The following is a 20,222-nucleotide window of genomic DNA, read 5'->3' on the forward strand; positions in this document are numbered from 1 at the left end:
ACCAAGCACAAATAGTATGATCTATAATTAAGGCGAGTTAAAATATTGCAGAATAATTTGGCCCCTGTGTCTGAAACAGACTGCCACAACAGTCGGAGCTCCCCGACTCTTAATCGCTGCGAGGAGGCAGAGAAAGGAGAGAAGAGAGAACTGAAATAAGAATAACATGAACCAAAAAATGAAAAAAAAAAAAGAGAGAAAAAAACGTGATCCTCTTTGGAGAGAAATTTATTTTATTTGGTTTAGTTTGGTCTCTTCCTCAGGAGTGTCTTAAAGGGAACAGTGAGGACCTCCTAATTTTAAAAATAAGACATAAAAAAAAAAAAAAGAGGAAAATTAAAAACAAGAGAAATGGGATTGATGATTGGTAATGTGATTAAGTCGTGTTTTTCTGAGACGGTTTTGCTTTTTGAGCGCAGTGTGACGAGGGAGGGGGCGGGGGGGGGGGGGGGGATCAGAAAATAGAAAACCTGTTGTTTTATCAACAACCCGATATGACAGGTGACAATGCAGTGCCCTGTGGGAAGAGTGTGTCCCCCTGAACGTCCTCCCTCGGATTAAAAGAGGCAGAGAAATAAAAGAAGACGGGGGCAGGAAGTCAAGTTTCTGAGATACAAAGTGATGCTGACCCTCTTGTTATTTTCTGCTTTTTTTTTTTTTTTTTAAAGGGGGGATGGGGGGAGGACTGAAGGTCAATTCCAGCGAATACCCCCCCCCCCCCGCCCCTCCACACACACACACACACAAACTGTCCCTCTGCTCCCCTGTTTGTTAAAAAGGCTGGGGGCTAGCGGAAGTCAGCTGTAAGTCCTGGGATCGCCGACGGGCTGTCCGGCTGTTTCTGCGGGTCTGAATGAAGGTATCAGATCACCCCAGGAAGAGGAGGGGGAGGAGGAGGAGGGGGAGGAGGAAGAGGAGGCACGGCTGTTTTGTTTTTTTCGTTGTTTTTTGTTTTTTTTATAAAGCTGTCCGAAGTCCGCCGTCCTCCCCTCTGTGAAAGTGGAGGGCTCCTGTCCTGTTTTTTTTTATGACCAGCCTCCCCCCCCCCACCCCCTCCCCCCCACCCTCCCCTCCCCTGCCCTTCCCCTCCCCTCCCCGCCCCGCCCTCTCGTCTCCGTCCGGCGCGTCAGACCCACTCCTGCATGGAGCGTTTGCAGTACAGTATGTGGCGCGGCGTGCCCTTCCTCTTGAACTGCACCACAGTGTAGACCAGGACCAGCAGGCACAGCGCGAGCACGCAGGGGATGACGATGGCGACGGCCTTCACCGTGTTGGCCTCGTTGTCCAGCTCGATCACCACGTCCGAGTTGCCGTCGTCGGCCGGCGGGCGGCCGGGGTCGACGGGCGTCAGCTCGCAGCCCATGAAGTCTTTGAGGATGGAGCGCGGGTAGCCCGGCTCCACCCGGAGGAACTGGTTGTTGAACTTCCAGTACTCCTTCCCCTTGTAGAAGTAGGTGAAACCTGAAGTTAGGACACAGGAAAGAGGAACCTGTCAGTGCAACGGGGTCCATGAGGTGTTTAACAAAAAAATACAAATAAAAAAGATTTGAAGATTGGCCCGACACTGGTTCAAGTGTCCAGTCTGACACACACACACACACACACACACACACACACACACACACACACACACACACACACACACACACACACACACACACACACACACACACACACACACACACGACACTTTAATTCTAAAGATGGGAAAGTTACAACAAGTGTGTTATATATGCCAAATATGAAATATCTTAACGGTGAAAGAGGATTGTACACCTTAGTAAAAGCAATGCTCCCATCAATAAACCTATAATAAAACCAAGTACAGTAAAAACAGGACAAAAAGTCAAAGACTAAAAGCTGTATTAGCAACATGTACTTCCAGGTAAGAGTTCCCACAATGCAGCTCTCTCTTTATAATGTGATCATGTGCAGGAGTGAAGTGCGATTCGTCGTCGTACCAAAGGGAACCAGTGACGGAAAACATTAAGTTGTGGTTTCCAGAGTTGAGTTCGAGGCAAGTTTACATCCAACAGTCAGTAATGAATATTTCCATCAATGTTATTTAATGAAGTCACCAATGTAATCCTGCTATTTTGAACGGTTGTTCTGGATTATTCAGCTAAAGTGTGATTGTCTGATTTCAGTCACAGCAACTTCCTGTGAGTGTTTCACAATAAAAGCCTTGATAAAAATTGCAGTGTTTCTGTCTTGCTTTTAATTTGAAACAGATACAAGAAGTGTTGAACTTGTATCGACGTAATAATAAAGTCACTTTAACAGGACAAACGGTAGCAGATCAAAACACGGCTTTATATTATTTGGATATTAATAATGAGACATTGACATTTAAGTAAGATTTCTTATAGGTGGTTGAGGAGGAGTTCATGTTTCACAATTTAAGTTTAACAAGCTAGTGTTGGTTTAATAAATAGGACTGCAACATCATCTCTAAGGTAAACCTATATTTTTATTTGTAAAATTTTTATTTGAAAAGTAACTGAAGTAAAAGAAAATGGAAGTAAAGTGGCCAACCGTGAAGCGCAGGACCTGAGTAACTAATTCGTTTTTGGATATTTTGTTGGTTGTTTGCCTTCAATTCAGGGGAAACGTTTTCTTTCTCTAAAAATATTCAACAGAGCTGCGTTTTCTGTTCACAGGAAAAAAAAAAAAAAAATTTATTCATCTGAAGTCAAAGTGAAGATAACCTGCCAGTAAAGTAAAACAAGCGCACCTCAAACAATTTCAGAATTACCGTGTGCTGCTCAGCTGCTGATCCATTGTCTGTGTTTCAGCTCCACTGTTCCGCTAAGACGCCTCTGACCGTCTTTCAGGACTAATTATATCGGTCAGAAGAAGAGAAAACACCCCACAGCTCCAATCACACAACAGCACAGAACATGGCGTCGAGAAACGAGCTGCTTTTCAAAACACAACGGGGACGGGAGTCGTCCCAGTGTCACCCGGGTGAACACGTCCACTACCACAGGGAGACTTCAATGATGATGGAGACTAAGACAGTTCTCAAACACATGCACAGACACTCCAGAAAATATTTCGCGACTTTTTGTGAAAAGCTTGCTTCTGTTCGGGCCGTCACTGAGATGCTCGCTGGGGAAACATATGCTGTGTAAAACTGAGCCTGACAGCCTGGCTCAACCCCCCCACCCCCCCACCATCTCTCTCTCTCTCCTCCCTCCCTCCCCCCCTTACACTTTATGTCTGGCCATTTATTATTCATGGACACTCCTCTCTGGGCAGATGAGGGAAGGAATGCACTGAACTTCCTTTTTAAATCACTTGTTAGGTGGAGATGTTTGCGGTGAGGAAGAGAAGAGGCACAAGAACAACTTTTTAAAGATTCATCTCGGAAGGAAAGGAAATGATCAAACAAGCGCGACGTCTTCTTCAAAAGGAAAAAGAAGAGCGAACAGATTACTGGAACCTGCGTCTTCCATTTGGACGTCTTTTTGTGAGACGTCGGACAGCGTGGACAACTGTTGGTGCAGAATGTAGTTATAGGATGGATCTGGAATTACAAACAAGTTCATTTGAGTTAAAGTTCAATGTCATCTGATATGACTCCACCGATGACATCTTACATCGAATTTATGAACAGCAGTAAATCGCAAATATCCTTAAAGTATATTTCCAGAGAAAAACATTTTGAGAAATACGATCCGTTTGCTTCACAGGCAAAGTTTGATACCAGGAAGCTTTTAGTTCAGGCAAGAATGCCCGCCAGAGAGCAGTCCGTCATCTCATCGGTTGACGTACAGGAACACGTCGCAGGACACCGCGAGGCCCGTCTGTCGCGCCCGACGTTCATGGTCGGGCCTCACACTGGAAATTTGTCGGCAATGAATCGTAAATCGTGTCAAAATGGGGCTGAATTTGTGCAGTCTGAGCTCAGTCTTAAGAGGTGGTGGGAGACAAGTGGTCAAGGCCCGGTCTAGGAAGGAAGAAACAAAGGAGCTGCTGGTTTTCTGATTGCCAGACAGTACAAGAGAGAAAAGAGGAAAGAAAATAGTCAAATCTTTTGAATCTATCGAACAGCCAAAACCGATTCCACTGACAAAATTCCGAGTTGGCTGCAGCCCAAGTATCGATGTTCTCTTGGCAAAAAAGAAGTTTAAAGTAAAAAAAAGTTTTTTTTTCCAACATGACAAAACATCTCTTTAATCTTTTATGAATGTTGTTTGTGTGAAACAGTAAGAGGGTTGGACCGGTGCTGTGTTCCATGAGAAGATCGGTCTTCACCGCTTGACCAGTTGCAGTCGGAGCAACATGTGGTTGTGTATGCAGCGAAACACGAGCCAATCTACACACAACGCCCTTCAAATTCTCATTTAGAGTTCAGCTGAGTCTCGTGATTAACTGAAGAATTGAAACCACTTTTGGGATTTTATTCTTTCCAACCTGGCAGCAGGCTCTGACACTCTTTTCTCCTACATTTAACACAAATTAAGCAAAGACAGGAGTTTTTTTTTTTTTTAGAGACAGAAAGCTCCAGATGAAGCAACGGATAGAGAAAACAAATAACAAGTATGACTGCTAAGAGAGGAGGAGAGAGAAGGGAGGGAGGATGAGAGGAGAGACGGGCTCAGATATTGTGGGTTAGAGCCAGGTCAGCGTCGCCCTGGAGCCCTTTCTCTGCTGCCTCACACACACTATCATCGGCCACAGCGATGTACTTGATTATGCCTGGTTATCTGGGTCAATGTTATGAGCACGCTACTTGACACACTGTCTCCGTAAACGGCCGGCCTGAAAATAAACGCACGCCGACACTTTTACGAGCAGAAAAAAAAAAAAAAAAAATTATACAATCGCCCATCATCACCTCGCGTATCAACCCGCCCTTCATGCTCTGATTGATGCCCGCTCCACCTGGACTCACCAGCAGACACGCCCGGCTACGGATCTGGCGGCAGATCCTCGGCACAGATGGCCCGAGCGTTCAACACCACCTGCTCTGCTTTTTCCAACCGAGTTGCTGCCAAGACCAGACTCAAACCCACCTGGCAGAATACATCCAATGGGAAAAGCTTTTTTCCTCTTAACACCACCTGACTGGCCAATGGGCGAGTTCCTTGAAAGCTGCAAAACCCCGCCTCCCAACCCTTGGCAGGGGCCAATTGGCTTAAACCGGAATGAGCGCCCCGGCGGTGGTCTTGTCCTTTCTGCTTTCCACAGACCTGCTCCAACTGGGTCTTATGGCACACTGAGCAGGGTGGACAGATTATGGAACATTTTGCTTGTGAAACAATGCTAAAATATTTCTGGATGAACTGACCCGTTTTCATCTTCCGTTTGCATTATGCAAACAGTGTCTATTTCCCTTGATATTGCATGTATTGAAGCGAGCCACCCACCAAGACTCAGTGTGATAACTGGGGCAAATTTCAATCAATGCTCCCCTGGTTATCCTCCCACACAGTCTGTGCCAGTGACCGGCTGAAATCAATGCAGCCTGGCACATGGACCGTGCTGTAGTTGCCAATGCAGAGTATTGGGCAGGACAAATCGTACCATTGGCTTTGTCGACGAAGGCCCCCTGCGGCGAATCAGGCACACCCCTCCACACTGTGACGGGTTTAGGATAGCCGGGGTCCATGGTTCTCGTGTCCTCATTGTAGCGCCAGTACCTAAACAGGAACAAATGATGAGCCACAGGACGACAAAGCAGGTACTGTATGTGTGACCGCTGGAGGAAATAGGGGTGAAACTGACAACAGATGGTATTTTATGTTCGTACCTCATATGTCAGCCTACGGGCTTCCTCTAGATGAGTGTCTTTGAATTAAACTGAATGAACTCTGTCGCAGCAGGACTGAGAGCTGTTGGGCTGCATGCAGTCTTCAATAGAGGGCCATCATCATCATCATCATCATCATCATGTCTTTATTTTGAACTATACCTTTGAACTCTGACACCTTTTTCACACTGGTGACCCGGGAAATAAAGATGGGTGACTGATTAAAGCGAAACACTAATGACAGTCGTCTCTTTCAACATGATAATGTCCCCCTATCGGCAGAGCTAGAGGGGTCGCTGAACTGATTCTGTAGCGACGTGTCGAGACTACTATCATTAACACACGCAATGAAATCAAGACTCTGCCCGAAAACAAATCATATCACCAATCAAATCTGTATCCGGTTGGGGCAAATGGTCGAGCCTGGTTCTGTTGGAGGTTTCTTCCTGTTAAAAAGAGTTTTTCCTTCCAGCTATTGTGAATGCAGGAACTGTTGAATTATTGGGTTTCTCTCTACAGTGCTGTATGGTTCTGTAATTCTGACTTTACTATGTTCGGTGCCTTTAGATGACTTATGTTGTGATTTGGTGCCATATAAATAAAATTGAATTGAACTGTGCCATGTGGTTTCTGTTCGCAAAGTCTAAGACATTACTTTTTCACGTCTCGGCAAGACAAAACGTGAAACTGACGCCGTATCCTGTAGTGGACGGACGGGTGTATTACACGCTTTGGTGTCATCTTGACGGAAATGTAAAACAGTGTTCCTCCTCCCCTCGTACCCACCTGTCCCCTTTAAAGAAGTAGGTCTTAGCCACGTCCTCCCACCACACAGCCGTCTCGATGCTCTGGGCCGGCATGCCGTGGCCGAACTGGGTGATGTCCTTGGGGTATCCGGACTGCAACACCGTGTCCTTAAACACCCAGAACTGCTTTCCTGCACATCAAGAGAGAGAGAGAGAGAGAGAGAGAGAGAGAGAGAGAGAGAGAGAGAGAGAGAGAGAGAGAGAAAAATAAATTAGCCGAAGAAGGACAAGCAACGTCAGGGATTACCCTGCAGGAGCCAGACACACGCGAAGGGCACATTTACAAGGACAGATACAAGCCTTGTAACGAAGAGGAGGCAATAACCTGTTGTCTTGTATTACTGCATTTGATGTTGATGCTTGTCTAATTTAAAATAGGACACAGACATGGTGAGGAGCTGTCCTTGCCCTTGCTTAGAGGTACTCTGGGAACTTTTTTTAGTGCTGGCAAACTGAGCTCGTAACTACTCAGCTGAGATTCAAACATCTTTTTAAAAACCCAGCAAAGAGTGTTCTGGGAAAACTGGCGGCCAAATAGTAAATTTAAAGCGTTTTCTTTTCTTTTTTTGTTTTGTTTTCCAACATCGTGAAGCCAAGCAATAGCCTGGACACTGGGTCCATTTTGGGGAGAGAAGTGATAATGTTGCTGAATGATTAAAAACCATGTACGATGTCAATTCTTTTTAAATATAAATTGAAGTCTGGGAGTTTTCTGTTTGTTCCTCTTCTCCGTTTTCCTCTCCAGTCCCTTCTTCCTGTGATGTAATCAGGTTAAACATCACATTTTTGACACAATGCGACCCCAGGAAGTGCATTTCTCTATCACTGGGCGAGGTGTAGGATGGGCCAGGAGGAAGTGTGTGTGTGTGTGTGTGTGTGTGTGTGTGTGTGTGTGTGTGTGTGTGTGTGTGTGTGTGTGTGTGTGTGTGTGTCACACAAGAGAAAGACGGAGCGTATTTCTAAATGTTATTATTCCTTTTTCATTTTGATAATTCACTGGAATGAGCCCGAATGCTGGAAATATTCAATATTTTCACACAAGGGAAAATAAAATTCCTCACAAGGACTATAAATATGATAATATATGACAATATAAATTAGAAATACTTTCCACGGAGTCTTTCAATGATCTCAGGACTGACTAAATGAAATGTCCTTCCATCAGGAAGAGAATGGGAACATGAAAAGGCTGACGAGGAAGAGAGACGGGGACAGTGTGTGGGACGTGTGCACATGGAGGAAACTGGCAGACAAATAAGCAATTTGCTCTTTTTCTCGTATAAACCTTCAATGTACCTTTAATTTACACCTCTCTCCCAAAGAAAACAGGGGATCAGACATTTAAATATCAGCGTAGCGTTCATGGGAACTGACTGACTTGCTGTGTTTACAGAGCCGGATATCTCCTCCTCTTCTCTGGCGTCTCACTGAGCCTCCGCGAGCCTGAACGAGCATGTGGAACTTTTGCAAGGTCAGCTTTAAGATGACCTGAGCACTTTTCTTTAACAAATACAGGAAATGGGTGTGCAATAAGGCAGACATGATCCCAGCAATATTTGCACTCCGTCTCTTGCCGCACCGCTGACATTTTAACCTTAAAGAAGTATTTTGAGTTATAGATGGAGAGGAGGAAGGAACAGTAGGACGGGGTGTTGGCTGAATGTTAAGTAGGAAGGAGAGACCTGCAGCGGCCTCTTTTTTTTTTTTGGAAAGGAAATTCCTGTCATTTCACCTCATTCTCGTACAGCGCTCCACTCGCTGTGGGTCACGTTTCCTGTGGCCTTGACACACACGCTAACACACCACACCCTGAGATTAACAGGAAAGATGCTGAGAAAACAGGTAAAGAATAAGGTGCGGCCATTACGTGGATAGATAAAAACCGACGCAACTAGGGGAGTCCGGAAGCTAATGTTCCACCGGGAGAAAACTTTTAAAAGATATTTGTTTTACGTGATCATTTCGAGAATTATGAAGTATATTTGCATCAGCCTGAAACATAATTCTAAAAGCCGCTATTGGGATGGTTGGAGGAAGTGTGTCAGGGTCAGAGCCAATCGGAGGCACAGCATGCAGTCCGCAGTGAACTTGAACAAGTGTTTCTGACCTTCTTCTGTTGTCATGTTCATGCATGAGACCCGCTTCAAGACACACATCTAACCCAATCAATACCCCCCCAATTCCCCTTCAGATCTATATAAACCTCAAAGATGACCTATTTTGATTTCAAAGTGGTGAATTTTGCTTAACGGTGAAGTGTATAACCTCACGTCCCCAAAAAGACTGAGTTGGAGTTGATTCACCAAAACAAAAAAGGCCCAAACTATCCTTTCTCTCTCTTTTTATTCTCCATAAAATGGGATTCTCCATTTCTTTCTTTCTTTCTTTTTAAATTGGAGTCGACTTGCATTGCCCTCCACATAAAAGTTGAGCTTCATCTTCAGAGCTGTGAGGGCTGCTTTGATGTCGTGGCGGCTCCGGCATCTGCTGCATTGCAGCGACTAATCCCCCGCTTGCCCTCAACACTGTATAAAGAGTGTTATATAGGATGAAGATTTGTTCCAAAAAAGAGACGCCTCCTCCTTTACACGGGCCACACACACAAACACACACACAAACACACACACACACACACAAACACACACACACACACAAACACGTACCGTACAGGCAAACGAACGGCACATGTGCCTGCGTGTACTTCAATTATTATGTGCACACACACACACACACACACACACACACACACACACACACACACACACACACACACACACACACACACACACACACACACACACACACACACACACACACACACACACAATCATCAATGCAAAGAACATGTCTGTAAAGTACATTCTTGTATTTTCATATAACCATAATTGTATGTTTTTTACATACTCTAAACCTGCACCACACACTCTATGACATTTTAGGCCTGTCAGACTTTTTTCTCCACAAGCGTAGAGTTCAGATAGGAGCAGGAATTTCTACCTTTTGATCTTCCCTGCATGTCTTTTCCTACATTTCCTGTCAGTCTCTACAGCAACTATCCAATGAAGCCAAACCTCCCCCCATTAGCAAACATTAGCATTTCCAGCTAACCAGCTTCCTACCTTCAGCTGTAACCTGCATTTTATTTCAGTTTTATTAGAAGCATATCATTAACTACCTCCAATATTATGTTGAATTACAGTTTATAGCATACCAGAAAAGTATCTGTGGGGCATTCACCTCTTTGGGAGTCAAATGGTAGGATAGGAAAGTTTAGTCTAACATTAGCAGCTCTGCCCTGAGCTTTGTTTGGTCTAGGAAAGTATTGACAAACTCAAAATAACTGGTTACTCATCGTGGCGTTCGTGTCTCCATGTGAGGTAAGAATTACATTGTACAGTTAAAAAACATACTTGTCAGCGCTCTCTGGAGGAAAAACTTCTTCAGTGGTGATTCTAAATGAACTCTGACTTTTGCATTTCAGCTATGAAATTTCTTATTCATCAACGAATGTACACGTATGATAAATGGACAACAATCTAATACTGGCCGAGCTAAAGCATTGTCCTAACTTTGATCTAAAACAGCACAATCTCAGACAGGTTTTCTTGGTATAAATGAGGCAATCAGCACGTCTGTGCTCCATCAAAAGCTCCAATCAAGCTGATTGGATGCTGCCACCCAGGAACAAAATGCATACTGATGTATAGAGGTTGCGACATGTAGTACTATGTGCAGGGTGCCTGTGTGTAATCCTGCAAAAGCCTGCTGTATTTAGTTCATTTAATTTCAATTTATATTGCAGCCTCTTGATTTAATCAAATAGTTCCACATCAAGCAGAAGTCTTCACAATCTGCCCGCGTGCCGTCGCTGAACTGTAACTCTAAAGATGTTCAGTCCGATAAGCAAAACCTCCAACAGGCTTCATTTGACATGTACATTTCAGGTACACCTTCTTGACCTGAATATCCCGAGTCTGAGAGGAATGGAAACAGGGAAGCAAGGACTAAATATTGGCCCTGGACTTCACTGTAGGAATGAAGAACACATGCTGGATCTACTTCTCATGTAAAGCAGTCTGCTGTCTGACCTGCTTTGAGATGAACTCAGCTAATCAGCGTCTCAGCAACGAGACTCTGAATTCAGGGGAATTCATCAGACCCGGAGCTGTTAGAGGATATTCAAAACGGCTGCTTAGACAAGAACCTGGGGTGCTGTATTTTGTTTTCTGGCCGACTTTCTTCCCAACTTCTTTTAGCTTCCAAATGGGGACAGACAGAATAAGGCCTTCTGGGAAATCAGCAGTGTGTGTTCAAATAAAAAATGGCATTTTGTTAGTATGAATTGTCTAAATCTACCCGGCCAGTTTAGAGAGCAAGAGGGCGGAGGAAAGAGCAGCGAAACCAAACTGGCGGAGCTCGCGGCACACACGGGACCAGCAGTCTGCTTTTCCAGGAATTGTTCGGTGTTGAAAATAGAAGTAGGTTTGAGAAAAGATTTGTAGTTTTTATTCCTGCAGACTTTCATTGCTTACCTACGTCTACTTTCATCAACATCCTTTCTCTTTCGGCCTCTTCCTCAAATATGAGGGTTTCCAAGTTTGTTTGCCGTTTCTTTTAAGTGGCTTTTCGGCTTTCGACATAATTAGCTTTTAAAGCTCTGTGTTTTGGGGCGAGCTTAGTCTAGATTTATATATATACATATATATATATATATATGTCAACAAATCTTTTCAGAAAGGTAGAAAATTCAAAATCAGGTATCATCAAACACTGACAGTTGCCAGGGAAGCTCTTTGGCACCGGCCGGGACGGTGATTTCATATTCAAATATATCAAATATATTCACCGTACCAACTGTTTTAAACTCCTACAGATTCACGCTAAACTAACATGTACAGTACGCAGACAAGATCAAATGGGTGCTTTGAGTGAACATGACAGCATACAGCTGTCGCTGAAGATAAAAGAAACCCTCCTTTTGCCTCGACATGCAGACACATATAGAAAATGTGTGCAGAATACTGAAAAGCAACGAACATCAACAAAAAGACGACAGCGCATCCGTGTACACAGAAGAGATGTAGGGATTCCTGTGGATGAATAATAAACACGCTCGGCGACATGAAGCTGATGAACACCAGGATTTGGACCGGGCTTCAATACAAAGAACAGAGTAAATCAAAGCTTTATGATGCTGCGACTAATGAGCGAGCTTTCCACGGCGACACTATGACACGTGATGATTTTGGTGGAGCGCGTGGCCTTACCTTTGAAGAAGACGAATTTGCCCTCGCTGTTCTCGTAGACTGCGTCTATCTTGGGCGGGAGGCCCCTCCAGAAAACACTGATGAGCATGGGGTATCCCGGCATGACAGAGTTATCCCTCACCCGCCAAAACCAGTGGTCCTGAAAGAGGACACAGAAAGGTCAAGCATGACTTCAAATTACAAAACGAATACACAGGAGGCCCATTTTGGATGCTGACAACAGAAAAGCTAAGAGGAATGTTTGTGCGTGACGTCACCCATTGAAGAGAAGCGTATTTGGATGACATGGGGTGTAGTGTCCTCACGATTGGCTAGGAACCTGAAGACACTACACCCTCCCACCTGCACCAGCAACCTGCCTGCACCGCAGGGATGTTCATCACACCAGATTAACATGCCTCTATTCGAAGCCAAATATCTAATTAATGACAGAACTACAGCATTTCAGAAGGACCACCACGCCCTGATCAGAAGGGGCGGATTTAGCTAATGACACCATAATGACTTGTGGAAAACATTTATTGACTTTGTATTTTATTAGAGGCGATGGGAGTCTATCGGAGCCAGAGGTTTTCTGGGGCCAGCCCTTAGTGGGCCTCAGTGGTATAAGGCACTGAAGTTCACTTTTTACACCCGGAAGCTATGCGTCCTCTTTTACATACAGTATGTGAGGTGGAATGAACTCATTGTTGCCCCTTGTCATCACAGAGCAGAAAAATGACATCTTTCTTCAGAGCGCTCACCAGAAAGGTGAATTTTATGCTATAAGTCAGTTTTCAAATTCAATTTTTTTGTTTTTACAAGAGCAAAGCCCTACAAGCTCGCGGGTTTGTTTTTCTGTCCTCGAAGGCTCAAAAACTGTATGCTACGTGCCTGGCACCAAACACCCGCAAGAAAAAGTTAGCAATTAACGAGTGAACGAAATGGAGCATTGAACCAAGAAATAATTGAATGCAGATTTAACCTCCTCGCCTCTGATAAAGAGCAACTCAGAGCTGCTTCCCAAAGCTTTGCAATAGGAGGAATCCCGGCTGGTCTTCCAGTGGATAATACACTATTACATGATGTGTGTCTAATCATGTGCAGTGTGTGTTGTATCTCTATGAAATCAGTTGGAAAACATGCATTCATTTGAACGTTTTAAAAATCTCTCATGCAGAACTTGTAATTTTGTTAATGTTTCTTGATCTCTGATCCAAGAAAAAAATCTACAAAAGAATTCTGTGTATTGTAACACAGTTGGCGGTGAAATTCAACATCTGACACCGTTGAATTGAGGCCAACTCCTCACTTCAACAAAGCCTGCCGGCGATGATCAAACTTCGGCTGCTGCTTTGATGGCCGTGATGCCTCTAAGATTCACGTATACTTTCTCAGAGGGCCTGGAAAGCCTCAGCGACCATCGCTACACACACCGAACTTAAAGAACATACTGGGAAAACCATCAAGTAACGGGGGCAAAGTGATAGCCAGGAGCTTTATGAGAAGCCAAGAGTCTCTGATTTCCTTTGGGGAGGGAAACGTGAGTGCGGCCAAGTGGAAGGTGTGTCTTTTTGATGTTGGAGGAAACTTGATGACAGGGGGAGAGGGGGGGACCCAGCTGTGAAAGCCATTAGGACTCAGCGAGACGTCCCACCCTTTGGCAATGAACGGCCAATTGCGCCTCCTGAACGCGCCGAGCGCTCGGGCCAAAAAGCCTGACCTCGTAGCGAGAGACGCGGGGACAGGGAGAGGGGACAACACATCATCACACCCGGCCTCATTCACAGCGAAAGCGAAATAAACAGCCCATTTATCAAGAACTCTCTGCTCTCGCTGCTCTCTTTCTCTCCTTGTCTAATCCAATTGTTTCTCTGGGACTCTCCACTCTCCCCAGACTCTTCCTCCTCTTTCTTTTCATTTCCCATTGTCTCTCATCCCAGTTCCTCCTCTCTTCTTCTCCCGCTGTGCCTCTGTACCTACTGCCTCCACAGATTGCAATTGTTCAGCACTTTCTTCTGTCCCAGTAATTGAAAACAGATCGAACTGTGAAATCCGACCCATTTGAATCCTTTTGACTTTATAAAAAGGGAAAATGTTTTTTCTCCGGCCCGGCCGGCCGACCCACTCCCACTCCCACTCCGAAAATAAAGCTCAGGCGAGCAGACTTCACTTGTAGAAAATTTCAGCCGGCACTTTGCAATTACAGGAACATCCAGAATAATCACAACAAGTTTAGTCTTAGCACAAGTCGGAATTATTTTCTGCAAATTGTTCCGTGTTCTCTGCTGTAGGAAAAAGGGCAGTGTAGGTTTTGTCACGCATACTGTCTCGGTGCATGATAATGCATTCAGAGCAATAAGGCTGAATTTCCATATGCTCTCTGTAGGACTATGAATTCTGGGCTGCTCAACGGCATTAATAAACTGTCTCCACCCAGAGGTTTTATTCCGAGTTGAGGGAAGTTGGTGAAGCGGAACGCAAACTGCAGAAAATGCCCTGCAAACGGCTGCTCTGCAAGTTCAAGATCAATACTGATCAGTGTGCTGCATCAAGCAACCGACCTGCTGAACTGACAAAACAAATAATAAACACGTTTCAGCATCAGAACGAACAAACGATGGTAACAGCATGTCATTATGAACTAGCAAATAACCATTGTGCAGACATTAAGGCAATAACAGTTTTTTTTGGTTGGACAATCAAGAAAATGACTGAAAGAGACTTAAAATGACTACAAAGAGATATAAAATGGCCATTAAGATATAAAAATACACCACAAAAAGACACAAAATGACAATAGAGAGATTCAAAGGACCACAAACAACTACATAGAGACAAAAAAGACACCAGAAGTACAATAAAAAGGTACAAAATACCCACAAAGCAGCACAAAATGACAACAAAGAGATGCACAAAGACCTGTTAAACAATTTTGTGTCACTTTCAGGGTGTCTTGCTTCAGTGCAGGAGGAGCGGGGCACTTTTATATTTCTTTGCCCAGGGGTCCGTTTTCTTATAACTTCCCATAATAAAGGTTGATATTTTTGTTATCAAAGATGTGTTTGCACTTTTTCTCAGACGGTTTAACCTTTGGGTTCCTAAAAACTGAACATCATTAATCGATGTCAGGTGAGCTGTAACATATTTATGTGCGTTACACTGAACGCAGGTTTTTTCTGTCACGTGTAAAAAAAACAAAAAAAGTTGTCAAAATTAAAAAGAGCGGGAAGAAAGTCCTGCTAGCAGAGAGAAAACACGGTAAGAATATAGAATAGAGTTCGAGACACCGAAGATGCACGAAAACAACCTTATTCTGAGTGTTTCGATCCTTCAAAGGAGAACAAAAAAAAGGTATATTTGGTCTATCGGGGTCAGACGGAGCTGTAACACCTCACCGACATCCAGGTCAGCCCTAGGTGAGCATCTGTTGCTGGCATGTGAGTGTCTGTGTCAGAGTGAAGAGGTGAGAATATGACAGACAGGGGTGTTAGGATGACCGGTGTTGACCTCTCACTCTGCGAATACGACGCACACACTGGAGTGTAAGCAGAGCGTTCAGAGGGCTGAGGATTAGGCCCGAAGCCGGAGATCACAGTATTTACCCGGCTTTCCAGCCAAAATCTGCTCTTTTCACCGAGGAAATTAACTGCAGGAGACCGGCTTTTATTAATGTGTGTGCAGTTGTGGATTTGTATGGTTTCGCGTGTGCTAAGAGCCAAACACACGGCCTGGAAGAAAACCTGCCTGGACTGCATGGATCATAACTGCAACTGTTGTAAATAATGAAGTACGACCTTGAAATGCAGTCGTCAGAGCAATAAACTCTGGTTTCAACCTGCAGCTGTTTCTTTCCATTACTTTTCATTCTAATGTGGCAGCGTTAAATGTGGCAGCATTTTCCAATCAATTAAAGGTCAACACAGCATGATGCTGTATGCAGGTAGTGCAGAGGGGCGTTCAACAGGTGAAGCATCACGTGCAGAAGCTAAAGTTACAACAAAACATCGGGAAACAATGTCTTCACATCACAGCAGCAAAGATTCTGCAATTTATGGTTTGAAAAAAAATCTCTTTAATGGAAAGAAGAAAAAAAAGTCGAATGATCGTGGATCAATAATTGTAAATGTTTATTGTAACTGTAAGTGTTTATGTTTAGAGAAACACTACGACATCATGGGAAATGTTCCTATTTGCTGTCCTGCTGAGAGTTAAATAAGTAATATTATAAAGTTAAATAAGTAATATAGTAAATAATACCACTCTCATGTTTGTTCACACAAACCCTGGCTAGCTGCTTTCCCTGTTTCCAGTCTTTATGCTCAGCTAACATAAGCTTGTCGCCTGCAGGCTGTTGATTTCATACAATCTTTGTTCAGACTGCAGGCAAATCAAATTTGTTTCTCGAATCAGCTCTTTAGGACAGACTGTCTGCACTGTTATTTGCAAGTGAGCGTATCGGATTTGGTGTGTCCAGACATCAGCAACCCATCTTCATGGGTTGCTGTGGTAACACCGTACTACGGATGGACATTTCAAGCGAAACTACTGTTTGAAATTTGCTCAGAGCTATTTGATTTTTAATCAAATATTCGCATCCCTGGTCCAGAATTGAACGGTTGGCATTTTAAAGTCCATTCAGTCGTCCTCCTACTTCAGGACTCTCCACCTCTTCCCTTCCACTGCCGGAAATGACACTGAGAAGAGTGGACGGCTTACTGCCCATGCGGTTACTGCGTTCTCATTAATGGATGTCGGAATCAAAGCACGGTTTCAGCATCAGCAGCCCTGAACAGTGAGGGTCTCTCCGGCGTCCCAGAATCCCGAGCTCTATATCTGTCCACATCAAGGAAGGAAGTTTCCCTCAGTGAGTAGAGAGAGGGCGGTACTTTCCCTGATTGTACACTGCCTCGTGTCGAGAGAGGGGAAATGGACCGACGATGGAGGTTCGAGTTGAAGAAAGTAGATACAATCGGTTTTCCTTTACACAAGGAGAGCGCTAAGAGGATGGTCCTACGTGTGTTTCCTCTTTGTTATACCTGCATGTGGGCGGGGCAAAAGGATCTGGCTATGTAATGGTCTGCAGCTAACTGTTGAAGAGCTAACAATGGATACAACCATCCCTGTGTCATTGATTTTATATAAAGGAGAACTGTGAGCCTTGAACTGCCTTTAATAAATAATGTGCTCTGACAATATGAAACTCAATGAAAAAAAAAAAAAGATTCTTACAAGAAATAAAGCACAGTAGCTAATTTCCCTTCTTGTAGTGTTTGTTCGTCTTGTTTGTATTCTCTTTCCTTTAAGAAAGCTCTAAGAGAACTAGTTTGTCTGGAATCTTTGGTCTAAATCCCTCAAATCCCGGCTTGGATTTTCTGGCTCTACAAACTGACGAGATAGAATTGCACCAAAAACCCAAATCCAAAACTTCAATAAGTCTGAGACTGAGTCTGAGACTCTACATCCATAATTCACCTCACTTCAAGCCTGATGGGAAATGAATGAAGTCCTGGAAAGTTCCTGTCTGGTTGTTGTCAGACAATGCGAGTGTCACTGTCCGGTACATCTGTGGCACAGCTGGAAAAAACACAGCTGCAATTAAAGCCAGAGAAAAGCACTATTCATGTGCATTTACATGGCTGTATATTGTACTACTTGTAACTCCAGTGGGACACCATATGGTTTTTGGGTTCATAAAGAGTTGAACCTAAAGTCACTGCAGCCATAAAACCAAGAACTTTTTAAGTTTTAATGGGACATTTACTGGTGACACTGGAGCCACGCAGTCATCTGTGAACCTCAACTGACCCCCGTGTCACTTCATCGGAGAAGAAAAATGAGCAAGCCATAAAACAACCAGCTTAACAAGCATGACTCGCAGCCTGGCTTTGTAGATTAACGCGGCTCGTATAAATCAGGCTCCTCTCAGAGCTGTTAGGAAGAAGAGCTTAACCCTGCATTTTAACTTATTACACCAACCTCTGGTCAGAAAATGTAGATCTGAGGTGGGTTTTTAGTCAGCCCGTGAGAGTCTGAGGAAGGATAATGTTGGGGTGCATTGTGGGAAATGTAGGATGCAGTGTTTTTGCATTACAAGCGAGTAAAAGTGTTGGCATGTCTGTAGCCAGGTTTTGACCACTTTAATGCACAACTAACTTTATGAAAGTGCAGTCCTCCATCTGTAATATGTTACATGGCTTGTTATTGTATTTATTGACACTGATCGGGATAAACTATAAAGTTCTACTGCGATAACGAATACATAAATTTGCAAGTGGAACCGTTTTCCTTGCAGTCCTTTGATGAGCTGCACCACTTTGTGATTTCAAAAGTGGAATTTCAATGTCTTTGAAAACAATAACCTTTGTCTCTGCAGGAAGACATGCAGTGTGACCCTTGTTGTTTCAATACTTTCTGATGCCAAAAAATCCTGAAGATACAAGCGCTGTTTTAGTGCAAATCACTGATGCGACTGACTCCGAAAGGCTGTGGAAGTCAAGCACAGGAAAGATGTTTGTTGAGACTTACTGGCGTCCTACAGTATATATTGCAAATACCCCAGTCGAGAGGGAAGAAATGTTCTATTTACATGTAAATGGCTGTGAGGGCAATATACAAATCTGTAGCCTCCAATATACTTTCACAGGCAGAAAACAATCAAGTGGGAATGATATCCAAAGCTTTGACAAAAGTAAACATCAGAGTAGAGCCATAAATGAAAACTCTTCGGTAAACATGACTGTAGTTGACCACAATACTTTCTCCTTTGTCTAAATTCCCTTTTAAAGACCAATAACTTCCACTTAAATGAAGGCTGAGCTCTGAAATGAGCTACAATGCTGACAGTGAGCTACAAAAGCCTAGTATGAGTCATATATTTAGTAGATAGCAATACAAAAACAAAATGTAAAAAGCACACGATGAATCAATTATCGCCAGAAGTAATACATTTCAACAGTATGATTGCAGATTTTGCTTCTTAGAAAGCCTCCCAGTGTATTTCAGCAGATAAAGCTCCCTCTAAAGCCTGTTTTACATCGCTGGGCCACCTGTGGACCTCAGGGCCAGTGAGACTGCTGAGATCTCTGCGAAAATGACTTGGCATCCACCAGACTCCAGTCTTCCAAAACAATCAAGTGGGGACGGTGAATACAGCCAAGCTGCGCAGACCAAATGGACCTACAGAACGAAGTAACCGAGCAAAGAATCAATTGAACGATCAAGCAAAGAAGAAAACACCCTCATAAATGATAGCATGAAGAGACCAACAATTCAAAGAGAATTGAAACCAGGCAAAAGCACACACTGCTCTGTGAGCCATCACTTCAACCAGTCTTTAGTCTAATATGTAGACCTTGGCAGCAATCTAAAAGGGATATATCAGGATCTGAAGTAGTACAAACATCTTTAATTATGATTCCAGATCAACTGTTTTACAGTCGGGCAGCTTCATCTACCAGGAGAAAAGAAGGCGTTAACACGATACGTCGGAGAAAACTGGCAAAACACCCTGTGAGAATCAAGAAATATTAGGACCACCTGCTCCTCGTGTGAAACCCACTCACAGAGGGAATCCAAGTCAAACCTGTGAGCCCTCATTGATTTCACTTCGCCAAACACTTTTGATTCACGGACTGAGACGCGGATTATGCTAAAGGCGGAGCAAATCATCAGGAGTGCTAATATTACTGGTGGTCCTAATGATGTGAACACAGTGGATTTACAGCTGCATACACAAAAAAAAATCACCTCCCTCTGTCGGTGTTTCCCCTCCGCTCCTCGGGATCTGCGGGAAAATGGAAGCTGTTGCTGGTGAAACATTCAAGCCTTCCAAAAGCCAATTTCACATCAGCGCTGAGGCCCACTTATTCCAAGCAATCACAGATATTTCATCTTAATTAGTGTGCAGTCACAAACTAGAGACAATTCTCAAATCTGACAAACAAACTGGTTTGCAGACATTTCTGGTTCTATCCTGGATGTTTTTTGAGCCCTTTATGTTCCCCGAATCCAAACAGAGTACACTTCATTTCTAGCGCAACATTAAAAGGAAAGGTTTTAGTTTTTACATGGGTGACACCTGATAATCGGCCTCCAAAGTGTTTTTAGGAACTCCATTGAAACACATGACAGGTATGAGTGCAATGCAACAGGAAAAAACAGAAACTGTAGAGATCAAATATAACTTAATCAAAATGTTCCTTGTCACTTTTACACTGATACAGATGCTAAAAAAGTGCTCCCTGACCACAAACCATCACATCCCTGTACGTCAGGCATCTTAGAAAGTACTAATTGTCAAGGGCACCAAAACAAAGAGACGCCCATCTGACACACAATTTTCCACAGACTCCAACATCAGAAACGTGAGCAGATTTGGAGACCCTTCCTTAAAAATGAACCTTCCTGAGA

The 20,222-nt window shown here is 43.7% G+C and overlaps 1 protein-coding gene across 2 annotated transcripts in view; it reads right to left on the bottom strand.

Moving 5' to 3' along the window:
- Positions 1-1,099: 1,099 nt before the first annotated feature.
- Positions 1,100-20,222, bottom strand: part of LOC138620584 (matrix metalloproteinase-16-like) — a 76,132-nt gene continuing 57,009 nt past the window's right edge. For both annotated transcript variants that reach the window (XM_069697926.1, XM_069697925.1), the window contains 4 exons: positions 11,832-11,970; positions 6,545-6,695; positions 5,533-5,648; positions 1,100-1,461 (listed from right to left, as the gene is read on the bottom strand). In XM_069697926.1, coding sequence (XP_069554027.1) covers positions 1,127-1,461; positions 5,533-5,648; positions 6,545-6,695; positions 11,832-11,970 — 741 coding nt within the window. In that variant the 3' untranslated portion in view covers positions 1,100-1,126. The remainder of the gene's footprint in view (positions 1,462-5,532; positions 5,649-6,544; positions 6,696-11,831; positions 11,971-20,222) is intronic.

The sequence above is a fragment of the Brachyistius frenatus genome, unplaced genomic scaffold (genome assembly GCF_029030835.1).
Source record: "Brachyistius frenatus isolate BFR_SWC_R1_liver_20210118 unplaced genomic scaffold, ASM2903083v1 Contig_25, whole genome shotgun sequence".
In the NCBI taxonomy this organism is placed as follows: domain Eukaryota; kingdom Metazoa; phylum Chordata; class Actinopteri; family Embiotocidae; genus Brachyistius; species Brachyistius frenatus.